General features: G+C 38.0%; 1 protein-coding gene across 3 annotated transcripts in view; it reads left to right on the forward strand.

Moving 5' to 3' along the window:
- Positions 1 to 26,671, forward strand: part of gabra3 (gamma-aminobutyric acid type A receptor subunit alpha3) — a 125,175-nt gene extending 98,504 nt beyond the window's left edge. For 2 of the 3 annotated variants that reach the window (XM_075486321.1, XM_075486322.1), the window contains exons 5-11: positions 3,485 to 3,705; positions 8,617 to 8,699; positions 9,868 to 10,011; positions 13,021 to 13,173; positions 16,045 to 16,250; positions 21,928 to 21,966; positions 22,104 to 26,671. In XM_075486321.1, coding sequence (XP_075342436.1) covers positions 3,485 to 3,705; positions 8,617 to 8,699; positions 9,868 to 10,011; positions 13,021 to 13,173; positions 16,045 to 16,250; positions 21,928 to 21,966; positions 22,104 to 22,424 — 1,167 coding nt within the window. In that variant the 3' untranslated portion in view covers positions 22,425 to 26,671. The remainder of the gene's footprint in view (positions 1 to 3,484; positions 3,706 to 8,616; positions 8,700 to 9,867; positions 10,012 to 13,020; positions 13,174 to 16,044; positions 16,251 to 21,927; positions 21,967 to 22,103) is intronic. The other variant, XM_075486323.1, reaches the window with a different exon arrangement.
- Positions 26,672 to 27,618: the final 947 nt, after the last annotated feature.

A 27,618-nucleotide genomic window follows, 5' to 3' on the forward strand; every position in this document is an offset into this window, starting at 1 on the left:
GCTCCAATCATTTTCCTTATTACCTTTTCCTTCATTTTCATCATTCACTGCCCTGCCAACACATCTCTGGTTCTCTCTCATTCACACATCTGTGTGTGATTTGTGTGGGATTTTTTTCATGTTATAACCTCTGCTTTCATCTGTTTGCAAAACACTGCAGTAAGAATCCCAACAGCCTTTACTGAAAGTGTTGAGTAATTAAGCTTGACTTGAAAACATTTGAGACATAATAAATTAATGCACTGTGATTTCTTCGTTATTATGAAATATGCACTAAAACAGATGTCTTGTCGCATTCTTTTCAGCTTATTAAGGTGTGTACTGCACATGGCAAAAAAAATACAAAAAACATGAGAAGTATGCACGGCCTTCTAAATATGCAAGAATGATTTCATGTGTTGTTTATATGCAATGATAAAGATGATGCTATTAGCTAATCTGACCTGACTTTTTGATTTGGTGAGCTCTGAAACAGACGAAAACCCAACCTTGTATTTTTATGTTAGTACATCATGACACTGCATATGAATGGTATGCCACTTCAGGAACATTTTGCTTGTCATTTCCACACATTTCACTGCATTAAACAACACACAAAAAAGGCTTAGAGTGGAATTTCAGGTCACTGGGTATTTTTATTGGGACTACATGCTGTAAGATGACACAAAAATGAACGTTTTGTAATGTGCAGTATGAGCTGCCGTGTTATTTATGTGCTATGTCATGAGAGCTGTCTCTGAGCTTATGGCAGCACACTGCTCATATTTGTAGTGTATTTCTGTGGAAATGTAAGACACATGCTGTACAGCTTATTTGCTATGTCGACTTCTAATCCATCCTGGGACTGTTTTGACAGTCACTCACTCTCTTCACATATTCAGCTTTCTAATGAAAGGGACGACACCAAAAAGTAACCTATAGACATGAAACAGGGAAATGTACAGTATGACAGGCGTGAAAAGTCATTCTGGATTTGTGACTTTTCAAAACTGAAAACAATGAGTGATTCAAACATAGATATTCTTAAAAGAGTGAATCCATTTATGCAAAGATTAAAAATAAGTTTAAAAAAAAGACATTTGACAACTACTGTTGGACAGAAGCCCTGATCTGTCTCCTCCATCAAGGAGAAATCAATCACTCAGACCCTGGAGGAACACCAGCTGGCATCTGAACCAACTGTGCCATTTGGCCTTGTGAAGATTAACTATACTTTTCTTCATTCTTGCCCTTTCAATCATCAAATTAATGCCTTGTGCTTACAGGAGATTTCTGTCCAAACAAATAATGGCTTCATTTTTTGTTTATTCATTACTAGCATCTCATTAAAGAAAATAAAAAAAGTGCAGGGTAATTATGGTGATGAGGATTTAAATGGTGTTTCCGTGCCAAGATAGAACATTCTTTGTTGGAGTCTAGCTGTAAAGCTTTGGTCCAATATGTGCAGGGCAATAAATCACAGTATAGTGTTTGTCCTGGTTTTCCATGTGTGAGGTCATCCTTCTTTCTTCTTCCCTGAAGAGTCTTTTGTTGTCTGTACTGGTGTCTAATTCATGACCAGACTGAAAGAGATGCAATGCATGTAAAAGAGGTGAGTGGACGTTTGAGCTTAGTTTTTCACGTTGTATGTGGTCTCCCCACGAATAGTATATTACAACTATAAATGCTTAAAAACTCATCAGCACAAATGCAACTAAGCCCAGAACGAGAGTTTACAGCAATTTCAAAGACTCTGCATTGGCCACCAGTCAGCATCGATTTATAAAACTCTTTATGGTCTTGGTCCTGTCGTTTCTAATTATGGCCCATGTCTGCAAAGAGTGTTGATGTTTTTATGTTAAAGATATGTGCCACGTTCTTGCCTTTAACTGTCAGTGAAGTTTTCTGTGGGCTTTATTAAGTACAGTAAATGCAGTGTATTTTATCGTCCTGTCAGTTTTCAGGCCATCATGAGGTCAATAACATCAATAACAGACTTCCAGGCAGCGTCGTTTGTAGGAGCCCCGTTGAGTGGAAGCTGTACACCTCTCCAGCTGAGCATGATGACTTCCTGTTCTTAAAGTCATTTAGAAATTGATTTATTAGATTTTCACCATGGGGATTTGCCAGTTACAGATTACATGTGAGCAGTAGTGTACGGAGGAAAAAGACAAAAGAGTAAATTAGAGAGAAACATGTATGTCGTGCTTTCATTGAACACTAAGTGTGTGTACTGTTGCAAGAGGTAGAAACCACTGAGTTTACACCACATCTGCACACAGCTGGTGAGGAAAAGATGTTGCTAGGACACCCAAGTCCTATTTAATGAATAATGTGAAATAAATTTCTTTTGACTGTTTACTTCCTGCATTTGTTTTATTCCATTTAGTTTTTCCGTGATGGTGACAACAGCAGGAGACTTAGTTGCATGTTAATAAAATATGAAATTTCTCGCTGAAGCCCATTTATCCGTCAAGTGTTAGGTGTGAACACTGAATGTTGCATTATTAGCAAAAGAGCAATTACGCAATATAAATAGCTTTTTAAAAAGCTTAAGATTCCACAACAGCTGAACTTTATGCATATATTTGTGTGCACGTGTATCATGTTGGACAGAGGATATGCTGGCCAATTTACATTCATGTCAAGTTATTTTTTCATTAAACTAGTTTGTGGTAATCAGATCTTAAAGGCAGGGAACAACTTTGTGTCTTGTATTATAAGCAATGGCTAACTGAAGACAGTTTTATATACAACTGCCACAAGTGATGACCCCACAACCGATAAATAGCTTTTATGTTTTTGTCAGTGATTTATCAGTATTTTAATATTGTAAGAAAAAAACATTTTGGGAATAGTTTAATAGGAAATTCATGTTGTCGATGTCTGCATGACCAAACCAATTGAGGCTCTGCAGATGCCCATGTGGTTCCGTACATACTACTTTGGTTCAGCTGTGCCAACGTTTCCCATACATGAATATGTCATCGGTCATCAGTCCTGCAAACTCTGTCGTCAAAACAAGTGTCCTTTTTCTGTTCCTGGTCTTCTTTGACTTGCATGTTGTTTTTCTGGAGGAAGATTTATCCAGATGCATGTGTTGTCTGCACGCCTAGAGCAGTTACAGTTATTTGGGCTGCACAAAGTCATGGTGGACCCTCACAGACTGGTGAGGATGTCTGAACTTACACCAAACAGGCATCATGGCAAAGCAGATGCACATAGCATGAATTAAAGTTTTATATCTAGGACACAGAAAATATTTTGTTCAGTACAGGCAGGACATGCATCGATCTGACTGATACATCTAGCTGATAATGAGTCTCTTCCATTAAGCGACCCACATGTCCTTGTACACACGCACGCACAGACACAGACAAATTACCAGAGCCCTAAACCTGGCTCACCTAAATTGAATGCAGCCATCAATGTTATCAATATACCCGTGTTTTTTCCTCCTTTCTGTTATCTAGCTGACAAGTTCTTCACACTGTCCTCCCTATAGGAGTACACTATTGACGTCTTCTTCCGCCAGAGTTGGAGGGATGAGAGGCTTAAGTTTGACGGACCTATGCAGGTTCTACCACTCAACAACCTTCTGGCCAGTAAGATCTGGACTCCTGATACTTTCTTCCACAACGGAAAGAAATCTGTGGCCCACAACATGACGACTCCTAACAAACTCCTCCGACTAGTCGACAACGGCACACTTCTCTACACAATGAGGTGAGACACTTGTGTAATTACTCTTCAGTCAAAACCACCACTTAAGACTGGAAATATACTCCCTTGTGGATCTGCACATGGTCAGATGCAGACTCCAGGGACACATTGGTTTTTCCTAGTTAAACTACTTTATAGTCCACTTAGAGAATTTGCTCCATTAATGCAAAGCAGATCAAAGGCTGCAGAGGTTTTACATTGCTGTTGCATAATTTGTGTGCTTTTAGCATAGTGGTCTGCAAGCACAACAAATTAGTGGGGAGGCGAATGTCTACATAAAGCCTCACATACACCCTCTGACTATGAATTTTACACATCCCAGTGGACCCGAAAGCATCAATGGACTCATAAAAATTGGTATTGGAGTCTGCAGATTCTTGCATTCTTGTGAGTATGTACAGTTCAGTAAGGCTTTGGGGTATATGCCCAGTGCCAATATGTAGACATTTAACAGGGATAAAGTGTACTACCTCATCCTCACCATCCTCGTTTATCATGTTATATCATGTACAATTTAAAGAAATTTAAGTCCTTACTTTTTAATGTCTTTGAATATCAATGTAAGTACAGAAAAAATTAAAATAGATAGCAGTTTGATCGAATAATCATTTAAGAACGTTTTTTTAATAATGTATGGTTCCAGAGGTCAGAAGATTGACTTTAAGGTGGATATGTGTTATGTGTTGTATGTCTATGTTACATTTCATAGCAGTCAATTCCAGAGCTGTTCCAACATTTAACTTACAAGTACAAATGTCACCTCCATGATGACTCTGGATGAAAAATGCATTAATAACAAAAAATGGTGCAGTGCTGATGCAGATGGATTATGACTTGCAGCCAATCTGGGCTTCATATGTTTCACACAGAGACAACACAGTGAGTAATATACTCACTTGATCAAACGATTGTCACTGTGTGTATTTCATGCCTGAAGTACACTAAATTGCATCAGCTTCCCTCACAGTCACATAATACCATAATGTACATGGGCCAAAGCAGAAATAATTTATATAATCTCTTCTAAACATTGAATCTGTCAGTCAGCCTTCCCTGTCAGGCTTCCCTGTAGCTCAGCATCAGTCCTATGAAATGCTCAGAAAAGGCATATCTTTATGATATTGACCCTCAAATGTGAAAATGAAATGGTGAAAGAATTTAATTTTGTTGTCCCACATGAGCCGATCTGATGTGGAGGCAGACAGACATACTCTGACGCAGTATCACAAGTTGGCAGAGCCCAGTACACGAAGTATAATAAATCTTTGTCACACAAAACCGAAAAGCCTTTTTTGGACGAGCTTGGTGGTGTTTGCTAGATTTCTTTTCAGTTTTTAGCTATCAGAATCAAAAACTCATCTAAAGGCACTATCATTTTTGCACTGCTTTTAACTGAGGTTTATTTGGATTCAAACCTACAAATTACTCTTTTGATGAGCTAATAAAATTATCCCAAGACTAATATGTAATATTTTAAAAAGTAGTCCATGTTTTTTTTTTTTTTTTTACTTTCCTACTTTTCTATAGAACTACAGATTAGTTGAAGTGTATCCAAATGCACATTTGACTGCATAGTCAGAGGCACTGTGTATCAGTCTGAAGGAGAGAGTGATCCCTTCTAGTGCTCACTGTACAGGTATAAGTCTTTAGAATTTAAATCCATGTTACAGGAAGTTAAAGTGTGAAGTGCATCAACATGGCACTCGTTGTTGAGTGGCACTCCGCTCCAGACAGCTGATTAAATCCACTTAATCAGCAAGTCCACTGCAGCTGAACTGACAAATTCTGTTAAGGCCTCCACTCAGCAGGACGGCATCATTACTTTGAACGGGTGGAGCTACTATTGTCATCCAGGGCTGCTGCGGTCTTATTTCTGTGGGAGCATTTATCACTCACTGTCAGTTCACCTCAGTATAATTCAAACTCTGAATTCTACAGGAGCTCTGTTTTGATAGAGAATTTTAGATAATATTCAACAACATGGCAGTCCACCTGTCCAGTGATGCACAACTTTACACTCACTTCACCGTCAATATGCAAACAAGATGATACAAGTGCAACACTGCATTTTAACACAGTCTCACTCCAGCTATTATTAATCCACCTTCCATAGCCTTAAAATGGCTTGGTTATGACTGTATAACTTTTTCTTGGAATGTTAACTTATGAATATGCTAATTTGATATTGCCCATATCCCCGCCCATCAGCAGTTGACATTGCTCGCCCTTTGTTTACAACACTGTGCCAGGTTTGATATTCAGCCGTACATGTTTGAACAAGGGAAGCAAGCTAGTGACGTTAAGCAAGTGGAACTGTTAGTGATGTACTTTATCTCTCTCCTTTCTAGAATATTAGAAATGCACCACTCTCCCCCCTAGCTCGTTTGGCCAGCCCTGTGTACCGAGAGGCTCAAAACCTGAATGCAGGAATTCTGAATGAAAGGGAAAACACATAGAAATAAAGTGATGGCCGACCGTTGTGCTCGCTCCTACATGCAGAGACTCCTGAATAAATGGATGGAAGACAGTTGGATAGAAAAACTCAGCTGTTTGTGGCATAAATTTATGAAGCAGTTGTCTGAAAAACTAAGACTTACAGACCCACATCCTCTCTGATATTTTTGATACAGTGCGTCTCCAAATAAACTGAATCTACTTCCATTGCAGTTTAACATCTTTGGATAAACATGAAAGATTGCAGAGTCTGATTTCATTCTATCACGGCCAAAAACAGAGCATATCAGGTCGATCATCTCCACAAAACATACCAAATAGCTTCTCTACTTAGCTTTGGATAACTTTTCCCTGTTGCTTGTGTTAGCTTCTCATTTTAGCAGTTTATCTCAGCACATGTAAGCCGACTGTACAGCTCCACCCAGCGAGTAGTAGTAATTGGTCCATCTAACCTCCCACGTCAAACGTGTCTGGCGTTGGCTTTTTCAGTCTGTAGATGGTACTCTGCATAATTCCCCAGTCATACCACTGATGACTAATTTTGATGTCTTGTAACACAATTAAAACATGTTAACAAAGTTAAATATTTTATTTTTTATTGATGGGGGTTTTTAACAAACACTATATTTAGTATAAAGATAAATTAAATAAACCAATTGTTCTTAAGAAATGTCAGTGTTTTAGTCATGCTGGTGGCCTATTTGAAGAGATAGCAATGTCAGATAATTAGATTAATTTGTACAAAATCAGACATTCATTCTCCCCAGAAAATTCATTTCCCTGACTGTAGTGACCACTGACTTTTCAGTGGAAACGCCATGATGGTGGCTTGAGCGATTCACATAGAATTTGGTGCACATGTTGATGCCCCAGTCAATATAAATGACTTGTATTTTACATAACCCTTAACTTTGCTTCTTGCACCATTTACATGTCAAATTTGAATGCATTAAGTAATTTATGACAAAATACTTCCATGTGATGTTCTTATTACAACTGTACTCTGTTGCTAGCTGGCAAATGTTAAACTAAGATGTTTCTTTTATACCTTAAAATGTTTTTCCAGCCTGCTTCTTTGTCTTTGATCAAAGTGGTTCTCCTGTATTATTTTTTTCCTCCCTTTGTTTTTGTAATTATGTCAGTACAGCTTTTGACATGGGATGTACAGTATGTCATCAATTAGTTTCTGATTTTAAGTGCTGTGTGATATGCAGCGATGCGATGCTCATATTTGATTTATATTGTAACGTGTTAATTTGTGCAGTTATTGAGATACTTATCAGTAATGAGACAGCACCAGAAAGCAGCCAGGAGGGAAGAAAGAAGAAAAAAAGGGCAGAGGGTTGTTGCAAAGGCAACACAAGGAGCTAATTAGAAACAATATGTTTGCCTGTAGAAGCATGCTATGCTGTTAATGATTCTGTCAGTGAGGCTACAATAAACTTCACATGTTGAATGTTTAACAGCATTAAAAACACTAAATGACCTTGCTCATTACATTACTAGTTTTATCATATTCTTTGTAGAATTTAGTTCACGTTACATAAGGCGCACACTAAAAAATAAGATCAAACACAAGCCAGAAACTACTCATGTGTATTGGGCAACAGTACATTCAGTTCTCTAGACATGTTTTAAAATTGAGAATTGCCTGTAAACTATCTATATTTTCTTTGCTCATTTATTATTTACGAGCCTGGTTTTTTGAATAAGCCAATACTGAATTGATGCATGGACTATATTTGTAATTGATTTTAGATAATCCAATTTGTGTTCCAATAATGAGCAACAGAATCCACTGAATGTACATACTGTATTTATTATTCTCGTACACATCCCTATTTACCACCCATACTCAATTCCACTCTTACTGTTCTGCATTTCTAATTTGTATTCTTTTATGTTATTGTTGAGTGTTGTACTTTGCGAGTGAAGTTGTATCGGAGTCAAATTCCTTGTTTGTTTAGTCAAACCTGGCCAATAAAGCTGATTCTGATTCTGATTCTGATTTTTCTGGTTTTATGGAACTCTGCAGAGGTTGAACTTGAATATTGATTCCACATGTGTGAGTGAGATAATATAAACCATATTTCTAATTATTCAAAGTGCATTTTAAGTCTCAGCCATGATGTGATCAACTGAATTAAGCTCTGATGCTCTTTGTCAGTCAGATGATTTCTCATAGTTCCAAAGGGTTAGGTCTAGCTCCCTTGTCCCTACAGATTCTAACCCACATATACAGGCCACATTTTGATTTATAAAGAAACCGTCATGATCTAGTGATGCATGATGATGAAATTTGCCAAGGACCTTCACAGCATGTGTGACAATAAATTTGTGTCGATAAAAAAGCTCTCCATGATGTATATGGAGACATTTGTCATGATGTGGTTGTAATTGCCGCCAGATCCATTTTGCAGCCTGACTGGTGAACTACTTTCTCTCTCCCTACCCCCTCAGGTTGACCATTCATGCAGAGTGCCCCATGCACCTGGAGGATTTCCCAATGGATGCACATGCCTGTCCTCTCAAGTTTGGAAGTTGTAAGTCATCCCAGATGGTCATTGCATAATAGAGTTTAATAGAAATTGTTCTTCATAGCTGTCAGGGACCTTTCCTTAATCCTTCCAGGGAGAATTTTATTTTTCTCCATAATAGAGATAAACACAAGGTGTCTGGGCCAACATTAGCTAATATGTTAGCTGATTTCAGATATCTATAATGTAGAACATATGTTGGTGTAGTCCTTGGACCAGATGCATAAAACTGTGTATAGATTCATGACCTGTGCAGTTATCGTGTTGATTTCCATTCTCATTTTTAGCCATGAAAGGTCCTCATAATAATATAATCTGCACGATAACTAAATAGACATGATAATAAAATAATAATAAAAAGTAGCTAAGCAGCTATTGTTACTAAATGAAAAGCCGAGGCACTCATCAGAGAGGTAGAGAAAATTAATTCGGCTTTATTTGGCCTCAGTTCAGTAATCGAAAAACAGAAAAAAATTGCTGAACGGAACAAAATTAATTAAAGCGATCAAATCTAAGGTTGGCTCAAAGGACCCTTTAGTAGTTCAAAAAAAAGAAAGAAAAAAAGGTCAGATTTCAAATGTGAAAATGTGTATCTGACACTGTCAGAGCTACAGGCGGAGGACTTCTGCTTTATCTGCAACGGATAAACACATAACCTGTACAGTATATACAGTCTGGTGTTGGGATGATCAGAGGGAAGACATAGATGTACAGATGGAGCATGTTTGCTTTTTCCTTGAACAACCCTTGTAAGAATATAACAGGAAATAGGACAATCTTGAGACACAACTACAGAACTTTTTCCGTGACTCACAGTTGCATTTGTTTATAGTAACCGCGATTGAATTAGAGCAAATTAGAAAAACTAATGATACAGAACAAAATCGGAACATATGTTTTTTTGTGTACATTCTTTCCCATTCAAGCTAAAGCTTGTTTTCAGAAAGCTTAAAATAAATGTTTTTTATTGTAAATTACTGCATATTAACATCAGTTAGTTCTCTAAATTAAAAACTATGTATATGTTGATGTAAAAGTGAGAGTACAGCCAAAGCAGTAGGTTTTCAATGCTGTTTTTTGTTTTCTTTTTGTTTTGTTCAGTATTTATGTGTTGGAAAATTGAAAAAAAGCACTAAATACTATTGCCTCATACTTTGATGTCCATTTTTCCCAGATGCTTACACAAATAATGAGGTGATCTACTTGTGGACCCAGGGAGATGAAAGGTCCGTCTCTGTGGCAGAGGACAGCTCCAGACTTAACCAGTATGACTTACTGGGTCACGTTATTGGGAAAGAAACCATCAGTTCCAGCACAGGTACACCATACCCAAATTTCAGCCAAGACAGTAGCATAGAACACAGATTGCCATGAATTAAATCAGATTTTGTTCATATAAATGTTAGTCCCTAAGGCAAAGAGCACACTGCATTGAGCTCGCCTGCCTACAGGCAGGCTGGTCAGTGAATCAAAATTTCACAGCGGTTTAACACACCAATTTCTATTTCAATGGACTGTACTGAAAACAGTGAACGAAAATCAGTGTATCATGGGGTTAAACTTCTACCTTTGCATTATACGTTTAAATAAAACTGTCCTCCTCATTTTATATTTACTTACCCTGCACAATTGTGTGTTTTCATATAGTAGCTGTCTGCACGTTTCTGTTTTCTGGCAGTTCAGTTTTCTGGTTTTAAATTCAGCTTAGATTGTTTGGGTCCATCGAGAAAATCATGACTGTTATCAGTTTTCAGAGAAACTACTCAGCATACTTACACAGATAAAATGAAGAGATGTGCTAGAGGTGAAAGAAGGCATATTTTTCGTTCTTTTTGGGCCATATTCGATAATTGAAAAATGATTGGAAATATCTTCCAGCCCAGTCCTTTTAAGTAAATTATCATTTTATCACCTTATTATGACTCGTGCAGTTGCCTCTTGTGTTATTGGAACTTAAAGCTCATGGTAGAAATTCAACAAATAGATGAAAAAAACAAGGTGAAAGCTCAGCGCTTACAGTCACCAAATTCACCAACATTATGACAACTGACAAGAGAAATGAAAAACATTGATTATGTCTTTACAATGACATGGCAGCAAGTCATTCTGTCCTTGAAGTTGATGTGTTGAAAACAGAAAAAAAAAAATGTGTTTAAGGATTTGAGTGACTTTGACATGGACAAAATTGTGACAACTAGACAGCTGGGTCAGAAGAACTGGCACAACTGCAGCTCTTGCAGATATTCAGTCTGAACTGGTCATTACCTACAAAAAGAAAGGAATGAAAACTGTTGAATAAGCGACAGGATCGTGGGCATTCAAGGCTCTCCCATGTTGTCTGACTCAGTAGAAGAGCTGCTGTAGCTCAAATTGCTGAAAAAGCTGAAAGAAATGCTGGTCCTGATATAAAGGTGTCACAACACACAATTATCACACATAATTAATCATATTTTTTTGTGCTATGCACCACCTACCTAGTGCTGCTAACCAAGCACATCCCTTCATGAAAACTATATTACCTGGTGTCATTGGCCTCTTTCAGCAGGATAATTTGCTCTGCCACACTGCAAATGCGGTTAAAGAATAGTTTGGGGAAGACTGTTGACTTTGCCTCAGTCCATTCAAGTATTTGTGGGGTGTGCTGGACAAACAACTCTGATCCATGAAGGCTGCAGCACACCACTTACAGGACAAAAAGGATCTGCTACTGATGGCTTGGTGCCACGTGCCACAGAATATCTTCACAGGTGTCGTGGGAAAGGGGGTCCTACTCAATGTTAAAAAGGTGGTCACTTGGTTATAGCTGATCAGTGTCTTCTAGCAATGACACCATTTACACCAACAACTTGGAAATATACAGTAGCATTGAAAAGTCTAGATGAGCAGGTATGTCAAGACTTTTCATTAGTGTTGCATGTTTAAGTTCAGCAACTTTAGACAATGTCCCGTATCTCTTATAACTGACTATCATGAGACTTTAGAAAGGTGTTTCTCCATGAAACATAACACTCCTAACATCAATCAACAGCTTGAGATAACAGTGCAAAAAACATTGAATAAGGCGCTAAGGAACTCCTAACTGCAAAGCTGAAGATAAAAGGCTCCTTCTGTTAACTGAATGACAACACAGCTTACAACTGAGCCACCCTAAATTCCCATTTTGAGAGATTTAATCTCTGAACTGAAGCTGTTTGCCCATGTAGGTCTCAGGAGGTGAGTTACAGCATCAGAGATCTGTCAGACTTCACTTGTCTTTGGAGACAAAAAAAATAAGAACATGATCGTGCTTTGTTGCCGTTGTCTGAGGAAGTACTCTTGTTTAAATAAGTGCATTTGTTTAACTCTGCAGAGAATGCTCTCCTTGAGTCCATCTTGATTATAATGCTGTTTGGTGGGTTTAAATGAAGTCAGGAAAACTCCAAATATACTTTGAAGGAACAAGTGAAGTTTTGCAAGTAACAAAGTGGACTCAGTGTGGCCCTTTTCTTAGATTGCTTCGGCTTATGGATGCCAGAAAATCTAATTTCTCTTGACTCTAAATTTAATGGACTACAGTGAGACAAGGACATAGAAGGCCTCTTCAGCCCATGCTAGAATCTCTCCAGAGCGAAACCCTCAGGGAATGGGGGGTTGTTTTTGTCATATCTCTGCAACACAGATTGCAAACATGGCAATGAGAGCCAGCGCTTAGGGAAACTGAGAATTTGTTTTTGCTTCCACCAGTGACAAACACAAACTGGTGAGAATGATGCAGACATCAATTCTTCCCATCTACAGTAAAAGATATCTCCAGAAAATTGCACAGGAATATGCCAGTGAATTCTTTATTTTTACTTAAATGTCTGAAAATGTGAAACTGCTCCTTTGGAGAAGGCAACATTTAAACTTTGCTATCTATCCAAATACAGGATGCGGCCATCTACATTAAGAAAAACAACATGTCTGTAGTGTACAACTTTAACTAAATCAAAGAGGAAACGTCTGTCATCTTATCTCAACTCAATGTTTCTTTCTTATTAGCTTTTTTGCTGCAGCCTTGAATTTATTTAACCAAACTGTATCAACAAATCTGCAACTGAGATGCACTAGACAGAGATATCTTCTGTCAGTTGTCAAATGTATTTGCTTTTCTAAAATGAGGTTAGTTTAAACTGAAGAGAAACAGTGGTTAGTCATCAGTGCACAACCTCGGGGGACTTATTTTAAACAACAGTTTCTGTTTCCACATGGTTCATTTGTTGCTCCCAACTGGACTTAGCTGTGTTAATAATCTTGACCCTTTTTGTCTCTCTCCTTTTTCTTTTTGTGCTTCTCTCTTTTCCCACAGGAGAATATGTAGTGATGACGACATATTTCCATTTGAAACGGAAAATTGGCTATTTTGTGATTCAAACCTACCTCCCATGCATCATGACTGTGATACTGTCTCAGGTGTCCTTCTGGCTTAACAGAGAGTCCGTTCCTGCCCGCACTGTATTTGGTGAGTGGTTTTTCATCTAATTTGAATAAATGTTTCATTGATCAAGTCGGATGATTTTAAAAGAGGGCTTTTGAGAGATATTTTAGTCTGGTCTGAAATGAAGTGCTACTACTTTGCTAGCACTGCCTAGTATATTTAAAACAGGTCAGTTTTGAAAACCAAGATAATCCCCCTGAAGTTACCACAGACTCTTAATGAGAGCCAGACGGCACATTTGCAGTGGTGTATAAAAAATGAGCAAATCAGAGAAGCTGTAATGAAATCGTAAATCATCACTTCTTTGTAGAAAATGGTGTCAGCATTTCTAATGAAGACACTCAACGTGACAAAATCCAGGCATTTACAAGAATATCTAATATGTTACAAATGATATGTGAACAGAGATTGGTTCAAATTGGAGGCTCAGAAGTAATTTTTAATTAATATGAAGGGGACATTTTATCCATTGCACTTAACCATGTTTGCTCCATTTGTACCCTGAAGAATAATAATAATAGATACAGTTTGTGCATTCAGTGCAATTAATGTCAAGAACATTGTGTCCAATTAAATCATCATTTACTCAGAGATGAAATGTGACAATTAGCATTTTCATTCGGAACTACAGCCCACATTATACAACAGATGTTGAACAGTATGCACATTTAAGAGTGGCTCAGAATATGAATTGCATTGTCCAACTCAACCTACAATCTCAGTTGTAAATAAGTCAAAAACAGAACAATTTGTAAATCCCACAAGCAGATATGTTATTCATTTAAAATGTTTAAAGTGTAACATTTTATTATTTCACGAAAAATGTTAGGTCATCTTGAATTTGATGGCAGCAACATATCTCAGAAATGTTGGGACAGGTCCACGTTTATCATGTGTAGCATCCCCTTATCTTTTAACAACACTCTGTAAACATCTGGGAACTGAGGAGGCCAGATGCTGGACCTTTAAGAGAGGAATATTGATCTATTCTCGTCTGATAGAGGATTCTAGCTGCTCAGCAGTCCTGGTTGTCTTGGTCGTATTTTGCATTTCATGATGCTCGAAATGTTTTCAGGTAGTAAAAGGCCACAAACGCATCGTCATACCATCAGAGATGCAGGCTTTTGAACTGAGCGCTGGCAACGAGCCAAATCCCACTCCTCTTCAGTCTAACAGTTTACCATTTCCAAAAAGAAAAACAAAGAGTTTTCCACCTTGCCTCAGCACATTTTAAATGAGTTTTGGATCAGAGAAGATAGCTGCATTCCTGAAAAACATATGGCTTCTTTTTAGCAAGATAGAGCTTTAACCTGCACTTTTGGATGGCACGGTGAGCTCGGTTCACAGACAATGATTTCTGGAAGTGTTCCTGAGCAGACTGCTGAAGCTCTGCCTTACTTGCAAGAGACTCTGTCTCTTTAAAGTGCTCTTTTTACACCTAACAATGTTACCGACCTGTTGCCAATTAACCTAATTATTTGTAGCATGTTTCTCCAGCTGTTGCTTTTCTGTAGCAGTTACTTTTACACGTCCTTTTTAAGACGTGTTGCTGCCATCAAACATGAGATGAGCAAATACTTTTCATGAAACATGAAGCAAAATGTCTCACTTTAAACATTTCAGATGTTTTCTCCAATCTATTGAAGATACAAATTTGTTTTACGAATCATTGCATTCTGTTTTACAGTGTCCCAACCTTTCCACATTTTCACACCAAATTCATCATACACACAGAAGTCGGGTGATTGAAAATGAATTATATTCAAAAGGGGAAAAAAAAACATCATCGTCCAAAAATGTTATAGTTATCAATCTTATTCTGTTTGTAATTTTTCACCCATGACAGACTGAAATGAGTTGACCTCCTTGCTCTTCTCAGTATTCCTATTAAGCGTCTACTGTGTATCCATTTTTAATCAGATGAGATGGAACTGAACAGAAAAGTGATTGTTTTTATGTGGCTCGGTGTGCGACGATTGTTCGAGCCACATCTTGTTCCGAGCACCAGTGACTGAAAAGGCTGGGATGTGAAATGATCTGTGAAATAGTTCAAAGTTTACAGCCCAGTGGATTCATTTCCAGATTAATTCATTTTAGTCGACAGAGATCTGCTGTTGACTTTTCACAATCTAAAGTTTCCACTGATTGTGTGCAAAGGTTTCCACCTTTGCACACAATCCTTCAAATGAAGCTGCTTGAACTAAACATATGCAACGCAGCGTCTGTCTTTGTGTATGAGATAAAGGAAAGTTCCATTGTTTTTTTTATAACTTGAGACATAAAAATGTTTTGTGATATTCATTGTTTGCCTTTCTCTTGATTATTCACTTTAAATTGCTTGGACCTCACAACTCCATTAGACTCAGCATCAGCGTCACATTTCATAATTCATTCAATAATTCATGAATCAGACGAGTTTAAAACAAAAATACAGTTTAAATTATCCCCTATTATTAGGGGATATTTCAAATACACTGAGAACTAGTTCCTTGTAGTTTGAGCTTGAAAGACTGACCCAGTGCACTCGTAATGTTTATGCATCAGTGAATTGTGTCAGCAGTTTGAAGCTCAACTTTCTGATTTCATACAGTACATTACGTAAAGCTCTGCCGTGCAGTGGACCGGATCATCATATAGATCCTAACATTTTACTTGAATCTCACTTTTAACCCAAAACCTAATTGCATTATTGATTTTAATGGACACATCTTTGTTTTCAACGCTGTTTTTAAGCTGCACGGTTCTCAAGAGAGAAGCCGTTAAGTAAACATTAATGAGAAGTGAGAGCTGTGATGGCAAAATTTGACTCAAGCTGTAAAAAAAAAAGAAAAAAGAAACTTTTTAAGATTTAACTTTAAAAGAACCTGTTTACTTATCTTTTCCTTCTTTCCTCAGGGGTCACCACTGTCCTAACCATGACCACTCTGAGCATCAGTGCGAGAAACTCCCTGCCTAAGGTGGCTTATGCCACTGCCATGGACTGGTTCATGGCTGTGTGCTATGCCTTTGTCTTCTCTGCCCTGATTGAGTTTGCTACAGTCAACTACTTCACCAAGCGCAGCTGGGCATGGGATGGGAAAAAAGAGGGCATGGAAATAAGGGTGAGTGACAAATGAAATAACAAATGTCACGCCTTCACCTCATATCACAGCACACCAAGATTAAACATTGCACACACATCATGATAAAAACAAAATGTCGGACTTCTATGAGAAAAAAGTCTCTTGCTCTTTTTTTGTTGTTGTTGCTTATTGCGTTCCAACTTTGAGTTTAATGTTAAAAATACTCAAAGTTGTTCCTAAAGTCATTATTTTACACTGTAGGGGCCATTAGGGGAATTTACACTTTGGAAACACATGGAAATTTCCATTTTAAGGCAGCCTTGAGTACTTTACAAAGAGTATAAAGAGACCTTTTATTTATTCATTACCAGCCAAATGGAACAAGAACAGTGGGGCGGAACAGTGAGCAGAAACAGAAGTAAACTCCCAGAGACGTTGGCCTTGATTTACAATAACAGCATATGCTCAGCTCTTCTTCTAAGATGCTGGTGTCCTGACATCTACATTTCCACATTATAGGCACACTGATTAAAAAGAGTGTGCATTGCTTGCCTACATGAAACCAGATGAGTCACAACTCGTGGATTTTTATTTGTAGATAATGTGGGCTGTTTGTGTGTTGTTTGTAAGAATACAGAAAAACAAGTGAATTTTCATTAAAGCAGGGAAGTAGAAATACAAGTTGGTCTGAGTGTTTTAGCATGTTTTCCTGTCTGTAAGTAGTTTAAAGTACTGTTTGTACTTTAAATGGCAAGCAGGAGACCAAACAAGTTATTTTATATTAATATAATAAAGCATCATAGGTTTCTCATAACCCCAGCACATAAGGATACTTTGATTTTTATGTCGTTTTAAAACCTATCTCACAAAACAAAAAAGATCAGTACCGTGGGATGGTATCAGAGAAGGTTTAAGCTCTTAGATCTGTGCTGAATGTATTGAGCAGTTTTGCTTCTTTTCAAGATAATTAACCTGCAGCTTTGCATCATAAGGCCGAATTGTTCCAGCAATAAGCCTCGTTGGTTACTTTATTGATTGTTTTCAATGGATCAAATAAAGAACAATAAGAGTTGATAGTCTGCAGTGATTTGAATCGGTGCTAATGAATCGACCGGAGAGTATAAACAAAATGTTCCTCCTCCTGCCAAAAGCAAAATTTGAATTTGCTTAATTTAGTTGATTAAAAAATTGTTTGCTCAGGTTTTTTTTCTTTAAGTTAAATCACTTTCCCTGTTCCTTTTTTTAAATGAAAAGATGTCAGAGGGGAGCATTAAGCTTGATTTTCTGTAAAAACCACATGTGGTTTTTAAAGAAAACTGGCAACACTGGTATGTATTTAGACACTCAAATGCAGCTATTTTTACCCTCCTTTGTTATATATGCAACTATTTATTTATTTCCAAATGTTCATCAAACATCAGCTCCCAATGAGCTTAAAACATAACGGTTATACGGTGCTTTATTTTTCTTTCATGAAAAGTATCAAAACTTCAATTTAATAAATGTCTAAAAAGCTCAAAAACTCAGGCTTCATGTTGCTCTGAATGCTACATTTGTTACTTCTATTTCCACTAATATTGAGGTGGCCCCAGTGGGTTTTCTGGGATTGTTTCATATTTCCGGACAGGTTTGAACTTGTGATTTATCAAATCAGTTGACATTTTTTCTCTATCTGTGGCCTGCAGAAGCCTCCTAAAGGGCATCTCTAAGCAGCCAGTCAGAACGGACTGGTCTAATCAGGTCATGGCAGCAGCCAAAACAGCCTGCTTCAGGCAGCCTTAGCCAGTATAAGTTCAATAAGTTTTCGGAGTTTCCAGAGTTTCCAGAGTTTCCAATTAAAAAAGACTGAAATGGCTTTCACAAAAATGTCAAATTTTCAGCTTTAAAATTGTAGCATATAAATCAGCGGGTGACATCTCGACAGCTATGTACGCATTTTTGTTAAAACAGACTTTGATTAAAACAAGAAAGTACACAACAATTTTTAAAACAGAACAATGTAAACCTGTAATTATGTTGTAATACACAGCTCAAACTTAATTAAAAGGATGACCTTCTTGGATGCTTGCTTAAAAAAAAACACGAAAGTCTCTCAATGAGTATTAGCAAACTGTGTCAGTGGTAAATTCTGTTGCTTGGTTGCTGCTGCAGCACATAAAAACGCTTATCTGTGGCAGACGGTGTCACAAATCTGTTTTTTGCTTCCTATGTACGAACTGTTTGACACAATCAGTGCAGCATTCCCAGTCTTTCGTTTTTCCGTAGCTTGACATTTGGTCTTCAGACTGACAGACAGAAATGCATACTGCTGTCATGGAACTTTTCAGCCGGCAGGGATCATTTTTTTCCCCTTTTGGAGGTTCTTCTTAATGGCAACAGCCTGGACTGTGTTCTCATTGGCTGTGCTGAGCATGCAGTTGTCATGATAGATTAAAAAAAAAAAGAATGGGGTCACAGAAAGTGACAAGACACTTCTGTCACACTCCCTGCAAGACTGAACAACTAAAAGCAAAGCCATCAGATTTGTAATACTTTTTCCTTTAACGTATGGAGCAAAAATGGATTGAATAGCAGAAAAAGTACTTTTCAGGAGAGAGGTTTTAGCTCAGTAAGTCTTCAGGGTTTCAGCGACCACTTTGGTGGTCAAATGGTGAGTTTAAAACAAATCTATGCAAACTAAATCCCTTTGCTGGTTATGGATCGTCCCTGCCGTTCTCTTCCTTTCCTTTCACCGAACATTGTCTGACGAGCCTTTATCTAATTAGCTTTCCCCTCGCCAGCTGAAGGTGTGCTTATTACAGGAATTAGCCGGTGGGGAGCTTCTGGTTGGAAAGCCTGTGTGAATTCTTGCCACTCCGTGACACATGATTGGACACTACTGTGTGAGATATTAAGTGGTGTTTGCATCAGCGGTGGCAGGAGTATTGGCTGATTGTGCGGTAGCTTTCTCTGCTTGAACCAAGGTGTTATCACAGTTTCACGTGGATCCACACCTGCAACACAAACGACTGCATCCACAGACGTTTTAACCCAAAGAATTCTTTGAAAGCACAGCCTGTCACCACCACTTCGAGCAGGTGTATGTCAGCGGGGCAATGCTGCTCTATCTATAAAGGAAACAACTTTTGCTGTGGATGTTCGAGAGCTCAGGTGCATAAGGCAAAGCGGAGCTACCATTTCTGGAGGCACATTGTTATTACCTTTTTAGAGCAGAATTTTTCCACACCTTTGTTGTTTTATGTGGAGGTTTTACGGCTGATTATTTGCCTCATGGGAAGCTTGTTCTAACTGCTCTAATAAAAACCTTTTTGTGATGCAGCAAAATGGAGTGGTTATATCAGACTAACGGCCCAGAACAATGCAGAGGTTGATCAGGAGAGGAGAGACGTGTCTTTTATAAATTCTGTGTGAAATAAAAATGAACACAAAAGGTGACAAAGGAGAAATAAATTATTAAAACACCGGAATAAGTGAAAGTGTGTTTGACGGAAGGAACATTTTCAGTGATTTGAAATTCAAAAGCGTGTTTTAATCAACTCTGTGACAGATGATGACATGAAACAAAATGTGTTAATGAGATCAGGCTAAGAACACTTCTCCAACAACCAGGTCTCAAAAATAAATTTGTCAGTTTCAAGACAACTACAGAGACACAAACACACAAGGACACGAACAGGGACGTTGTGGCTCCCTAAATCCACACTTTCATATGGCCACATGCTCACTTACTTGAGGCTATTAAATATGCCAACACCTCATCTCTTATCATGGAGGGGGACAGACTGTCCCAGGATTCAGTTACACGCACACATGCACCCACTCAGCTCTAAACAGTGGGACACGGCGAGGCACAATCACCCAAAGGACACATCATCACACTCAGAAAATTTGAGTTATAAAGGCGAGGTCAATAGATGCATTGTGGGTTGTTTTTTTTCTCTTTTTTTGGTCTGCAGCTAGCCATATTACTCTGAATATACACAAGAATCTTTGGGCAGGAGTAAATCATGTGCTGTGTCACATTAGGTTCATAAGAATGTGCATATAGCCCAATGCCACAGACGGTTTCCCCAATAATTAGACCATATGAATTACTGCAGATGACAGCCCAGCTAAAAAGCAACAGAAAATGACTCCGTGCAGCTCATTTGTCAGGTTAATTTACAAAGAACATTCATAATGCTAAAGACTGAAGAGTCCACTGAGCTATGACTAAGGTCATGTGACACGTTACTGTGGTGATTAGTTTTCCTGCTGATGTAAGCTGTCTTTGTGATAGAGAAGGCTTGCGGTATGTTAGATGGAAAAGACTTTGGTTATCTGGGAGCACCAGTGTGACCCTCATCTGCCTGTGAGCTCTGTTAGCCTTCAACAAGACTTGCTGTGAATGCAAAGGAAGGATCATTCTAACACTGTTTGTCCTGCTTTAGGAGAAAACACACTTATCACATGAAATACTTCTCCTTCTTAATCCTTTAGCTTTCATCACCTAAAAGTCTGAAACTTAAAGAGTTGACATATTTGTGATAAGTTCTGTCAGGATTATTTCAGCTGATATTAAAAAGATTGTCTTGTTGAATGTTAAAAAATGAGCCATTCTTCATTCAGATGGTCATTTTAAACCAATGTCAGTCATACACGATGTCTGACCAAGCTGCATCTGCTCTTTATTTTTGATGAGCATCAAATGTATTTTTACAAAGTAGATTTACTTTTTTATTCAATATAGAGAGTAAGATTAAAGTGTAACACCCCTTTCAAACATCACTGATGCGGAAAATATGTAAGTAAAGGATATACATGGGCTATAAACCAGGCTAAGCCTCCTCTCTTCTCAATCCTCCTGGTGCATTTTAAGAGTTGAAGGCTATCAAAATATTTGGTTGTGAATGATTTCTAGATGACACGCAGGAGGCCACAGGAGAGATGAGGCAAGGAGGCTGAAATTACACAAATGCGATGAACCTGCTGCTACTTGACACACAGTTTTAGGCCCGCCGCAGATTTTAGAGCAGCCTCAGTGAGGATAAATGGTGTCAAGGAAATTACCACAGTACAAACGTACATGCTGAGTGCCACCAGGAAACTAAAAGTCTGCTCAGTAATCAATCTTTGTGCCCTACTCGTTCCCCGACATGCACCCAGGGCACCATGGAGCACCGTGCTCCAATAAGCTGACATATGTGAAAGTGCCAATTTAGTAAATAGAATGGTGTCTTCCTGTGTGATTTAAAAATGAAAGACAGACTAATCATGACTCTCAAGTCAGATGAAGTCAGATCTCACGCAGCCTTTGTCGTGTTTGTTTCATCACAAGCTGTTTGCCTGAAGAGGCCTGGCTGCTCTCATTGATACAGTTTGTCAGACATGTTTTCAGGCACTGGGGGTTTTTTTGTTTTGCTTTGTTTCTAATCCTGCTCTGAGCTGTTACTGCTACCGTTAGCAGCATCAGATGCCAGTCCAGCCTGGTTCTGCAATGATGCCAAGTAGAACTGTTCTTAATTTCCCCGACCTGATCATTTCGTCATGATATTTTTTATTCATGACAACCTTTTTCTGCAATCCAAATTTGTATGATGTAGCTTTGATTTGACAATTTAACAGTGTAAAATGTTCAGAGTCACAGTTTCAGCTAGATACTGATGAATAGAGTATGTAAGTTGGGTAATTTTAATATAATTGGTAAACTTTTTTTCTTTTCTACTTTTCTTTTCAGGAACCGTTTCAGGCTAACATGACCAGGATTAAAGATATGGTTAGGCTTTTGTTTTGTTCTTGTGTGTGTCGTGTCTCGTGGTGTTGCTTCTATTTCCTCTTCATGAGTTCAAATGGAAGTATTGTTTAGTCTAGTGCTTCGCTGCTGACACCATTTACTGGCTTCTTTCCTTTCAGAGAAGAGAATCTGCCACTTTGTCTAAGAAGGCAAACAACACCTTCAACATCGTTGGGACCACCTATGCCATGAACGTGGCCAAAGACCAAGGCTTGACAACCATTTCCAAGAGCGCCCCTGGACCATCAGCCAAACACTCCTATCTGCATAGAATGGATGACCCTTACACAGAGGCCAAGAAATCCTACAACCGTGTCAGCAAAGTGGACAAGATATCGCGCATCATTTTCCCAGTTCTGTTCTTCATCTTCAACTTAGGGTACTGGGCCACATATGTCAACAGAAAGCCCGCCATCATGAAGGCACACAACCTAAACTGAATCTCACCAAATAATCCAATTTGCTTGGGAGGGTAGACAGGTTCGTAGAAAGGCCAAGTCCATTACATCTTAATGTGTGCGTATGTATGTGTACGCATGTTTTGTGCGTCTGTTTTTTTCTTAAACATTTGATATTTTGCACGTCTGTATAGATGGAAGGTAAAGTTCAACATGCATAACATTCACATGTAGTAGTGGACCCAGAAGGAAGCACATTCTCACATCAGTCTGTGTTTGTGTAGCATTTATTTTCTCCCCTCCGCACTTAGCTCTGGCCCTGTTCCTCCTTTGTGAGTTACCAAGTGCTCCTTTGTCGTAGCTCGATGTCTTGCCATTTCGTAGGGTAGTCAGATTGTGCTTTCACCACGTTTGGACATGTTTGTGTTTTAGAGCAAGCATGCATTTTAGGTTTCCCTCCGTAGCTCATTACCAGTGATAAGGAGCTGATATATCCATTGAGTTGACAACACGTATGCACATATATACACAAATACACACTGATGCTACAGAAAAAGAAAGCAGAGCCCTTCACTGGTCGCTTTACTGTGCAAGGTTAGTTGGGCACAGCCTGTAGAGACTTAAAGAACATCATTGATATTTGTCAGTGACTGGCCTTCAGCTCACGCTGAATCCCAGTCGCACTGCAGCTTGTACATTTTCTAATCTACTGGTTCTTATTGTTTTAACTGGCTGATTATGGTTCAGTGACAGATAAGCTATGTGCCTTGGTAAATACACTTATCATAAAGATAAAGGCTCGGACATGCTTAAACAAAGGTCTGTGTCTATATAACACGTAAACATTCACTGGTACCCACAGGCTCCACAACACTGCAGTATATGGCTATGCCCACCTCGACCAACTAGTGGATAGGGGCACAAAGTGTAAAACTGCCTATCAGTATGTAATGCTAACAGACCTCTGCCTTCTGAAAAGACAAAGCAAAGAGATTAAAGGATTTAATGTAGTCCATAACAATTGTTTTGACTCGTGGCATCTACATGAGCTAAGCAGTCATAACAAAATACCACCATTACCTCAGATTTAAGTCGAATTCTGAATTGATGTTTAGACTATGTATTTCATGGATATGTAAATTACATTAGATGTTTTACTTTAATCATACCAGACATTTCTGTTTTCTTTGAATCAGTTGCTGCTGCTGGGCCATAATTGTTCTGCATTTCTGCCTCGTCGTAAGCAAAACATTTGTTGTGAGAAGTGTATTAGCATTGATTTGATTGTCTACATATACTGTATTGGTTTTGTGTTTGATAGTAGATAACAAATGCCAATATGCCACAATCAAACAATAATTCCACTCAATTTCCAGTCATTTTTGGAGATAATTATGCTGTAATATTATGCCCAATTTCTTCAGCAGTATATTTATTTGCTTAATTATTATGATCGCACAGATGAGCAAATAAGGGTCCGATGGCTTATTTTGGAACAGATAATCACACCAGATTTGTCTCCGTGGTGACAAGTGTCTCCAAGGTTTGTCTCCATTTGTTTAGTGGCATCTGTATGTGTGTGTGACAATCTGTATCTATCTGTTGAATTTGGTACGTGCTTAAAAGCTTATTTTATTTTGGTATAGACCCTAGGATGTGCTATACATGAGACCCCAACATGCAGTCAATCTTTTCAAGCTGTAAATTGAGCCTCGGAGAAAGAGTGAATTGTGTTGTGGCCTCTGTAAAGATTTGTTAATAACACAAATCGTGTACAGTGTATCAGTCACAGGTTTATGCATGACAATCTGTACACATTTACGTCTGCACTCTGCAGTAATGATGTTTTGTCATAATGAAATAGGGCATAGTGTCAGTGTTCCTGTAGTTCATTCCAGTCACTCTATTACCTACACATAACTACCTGCATAAACATTCCCAAACTCCATTTGTGCATACTAATATGATGCTTGTAAATTACGGCTGGAACACATTTCTGAAAGTGTTTTCCCTCATTTGGAAGCAAATTCGTACTAATTTTAATTCAGTAAAACCTTAAATGAATGAATGGATCAAAAACTTATTTGTTATTCATTTCTTGATGATTAACTGTTGTGAATGGAAGGAAGGTAGGTCGTGTCAGTCTAACATACTTAATGTCTGAAGTGATTTTAATTATACTTCAGAGAGGCCTAATCAAAACATGTCAGGAGTTTTCATCCCACATGCCTGATGATCCTTGTAGGCACATTACTTCCGTTGCAAAAGAGCCTCTCCCGAAAAATTCTTGTAATTTACAACAGTCACAACACTGTGAACTTGCATTACAAATGTGAGGCACTCAAAGTATAAAACCTCATTTTCATAGACAAATTAATGTTATGATTTTGATTTCAAACCAGTTAAACCAGGTCCCTGTTTGATCCACTATTTTGAATACCTCAACATGTCTCTGAACAGACTTCTGATAGTAATATAATGTAGCCTATTCAATTAATCGATCTCTTTCTCCAAACTTTATCATTTTGTCTCAGATGGAATGGTTCCTTATGCATCTGCTGATGGTGTAAAAGCCTACTGGCTGCAGCTAATTCAGGATGTGATGACATACATCTCTAATGTTTATGTATGATTCCTCTGAGTAATAGTATAAAGGTTCAGTAGGTAGGCAGCTCTAAGTAACAGCTGCTGGATCTGTGAACTGCATTTGATTTGTCAAAATAGTATAAATCAAAGATAGTAGTAGTCAGAGTAGTCATAGAAAGTAGTCATCCTCTGAGTAACACAACCATTTTAATAAGACACATCACCAGCAGGCTGCATACGTGTCAGTATCTGGTAATACCATACCGTGATAATTTCTTACGTGTTAGAACTGTTCAGCTTAGGATGTGGAGCGCATGTATAATCCGATTTCTGAGGAAAGGAAAAAAAAAAAGACTGAAAATTAAACTGTAGTCATGTTTAGAAAATCCTTTTTTGGCTTCCCAACATTCCTAACAGGGGTTATATGAATTAAATATTCATATTAAGACAAAATGTGGATTTAGCGTATATCTATTGTCTTAGGGCTCTACAAAGGGTTTCATATGGATTTTGTGTTGTTTCACTGGTCATATCACCCTTAAATATATATAAACAAAAAAAATTAAATGCTACATTTATCAGTCATTTTGCACATTATTATATCTGTACAACACGTTTCCTGATTGGACCAAACGGTTGCAATATTAGAGTTCAATATGTGAGGTTACATTTTTATCCACATAACGGAAAACACTTCCAGAGCTGCACAACCATCATCATCACCATCATCCAAACTTTTAGATTAGTAACCAAATGGCCACTGCAAACAAACATGTAATGGAGCAAAAATAGTAGATAGCTGGTTAATTTTTACGTAAATGATAGAAATTACATAGTGTTGAGTATGCATGTACACCTGGCATATTAGGATAAACATCTGTGGTAATCCAGAATTAAATTTTTCCACCTAGCAGAGAGTTTGAGACTCCATCCTGTTGCCATCCAGGTTTGGTTAAGATTCTTTTAAACGTGTGGTTTTTTCCTCACAGGGCCAGAGTTAACTTCAGTAAAAACATGTCATCCTATACACTAAAATAAAGTATATTAAGAGTATAATACTATGAATATATTTATGCTATTTAGCACAGCATTAAATATTATGTTTTATACAAAGTAATCAGCATTAATGCAAACCACTTGATGCATAGAAAGTTGTAGATTATTAGATCAACTAATCAAATTATTAATGGCAACTGCTCTGAAAGTGTTACTAAGTTCTGAATTTGTAGATATTGTGAAATCAATTCAAATAGTTTTTTGTGAATATTGATATGTCATGTCATTTATTTTTACATCTGATTAATACTGCTGTCTTACACTGAGCTCTGTAACACTGCGTGTTATGGTATTATGAAGAAGTACAGTAGAGATACAGTAATATTCATCAAGCTACTTACAGGATCCGTCCTTTGTGCTCACTTTTCAAACCTAACTGTGAATTAGCAGCTGTCTGCAAGTAGAGTTGTACACACTGTGTTCTCCTTCCAGCAATTTCACTGCATGTCCCTATGCATTGAGAGATCAAAGACTTCCTCCACAAAGATAAAGCTCCCGGAACTTTTGTGGACTTTTGTGTTTTTGTTGGGAAGTTGCTCTCTATATGCTCAGTGACTGGGCTCTGTATCTTGCACTCTCTCGTTCATGTGCTTACTGTATGAGATGTAGCAAATGGAACTTTGGGATTAAAAAGACAATGTATTTTGTCTTGGAGTCGTACAGTCATTCTTGATCGCATTCAAGTTTCATAGATATGACAGAGCATTAAGGTCAATGAGAAAAAAAAAAGTCAAAAATGTTGTAAGAAAGTTGAGAAAGTGAGAATTCAATTCAATTCAAATCACTTTATTTGTCCCCAAGGGGCAATTTAAAAGGGGGGCATGACAGTAGCTTAAAAAGAGACCCAATCAACAACACACATACCACACAGCCACATTCAGCACGTGAATGATGAATTATAAGTGCTCTGATTATAAAGTGCATTCAGATTTGTGTTCCAAAGTCTTAAAGTTTATGTCAAAGACATAAAAAAGTTTGTTTCAGCATGTTCAATTGACTCCTCTGGTCTATCAAGTCAAATTTAGGAGGTGAGTGCATGCCGAATGCCAACGTGTAAATCCTCAGGATGAAGATTTAAGTTTATACTGGTACAACTGTGGGCTACCGTCCACGAAACATAAATAGGCTACAATCGAGAGTCAGGAGAGAGCCCTTCTGAGCTGCACACATTCCAGATCAAACAACCTGATGATCTGTCTTCCGTTATCTTGTGATACAACAAATCCACTCTGTATTGCACCCAGGTTTAACAATCAATACCATTGCATCTATCTGTTGCCAACGGTTTCAGCTTTCAGGCCGCACGGTTTCTCCTTCTGAAAGAAGCAATTTTCAGCAGAAAATCCTTAAAGTGCTAATACTTATTACCACTCTGGGTTTTTTGCTGAGAATGAAAGAAATTCGCTCTTTCTAAAACCCACCAGTTCATTGAAACTTTTGTAAACATATAGTAGGTCTATGTGCTAATGCTGGTTTAATCTGATTTTAGTGATTCGACTTTATGACTTTATTTTATTGAAGCAAAATGTAAGTCATTTCAGTGACCTCCTTCTTACAAAGGTACATTTTCATTACAGTAGACTCATCAGATGCT

Source organism: Odontesthes bonariensis, chromosome 16 (genome assembly GCF_027942865.1).
Source record: "Odontesthes bonariensis isolate fOdoBon6 chromosome 16, fOdoBon6.hap1, whole genome shotgun sequence".
NCBI lineage: Eukaryota > Metazoa > Chordata > Actinopteri > Atheriniformes > Atherinopsidae > Odontesthes > Odontesthes bonariensis.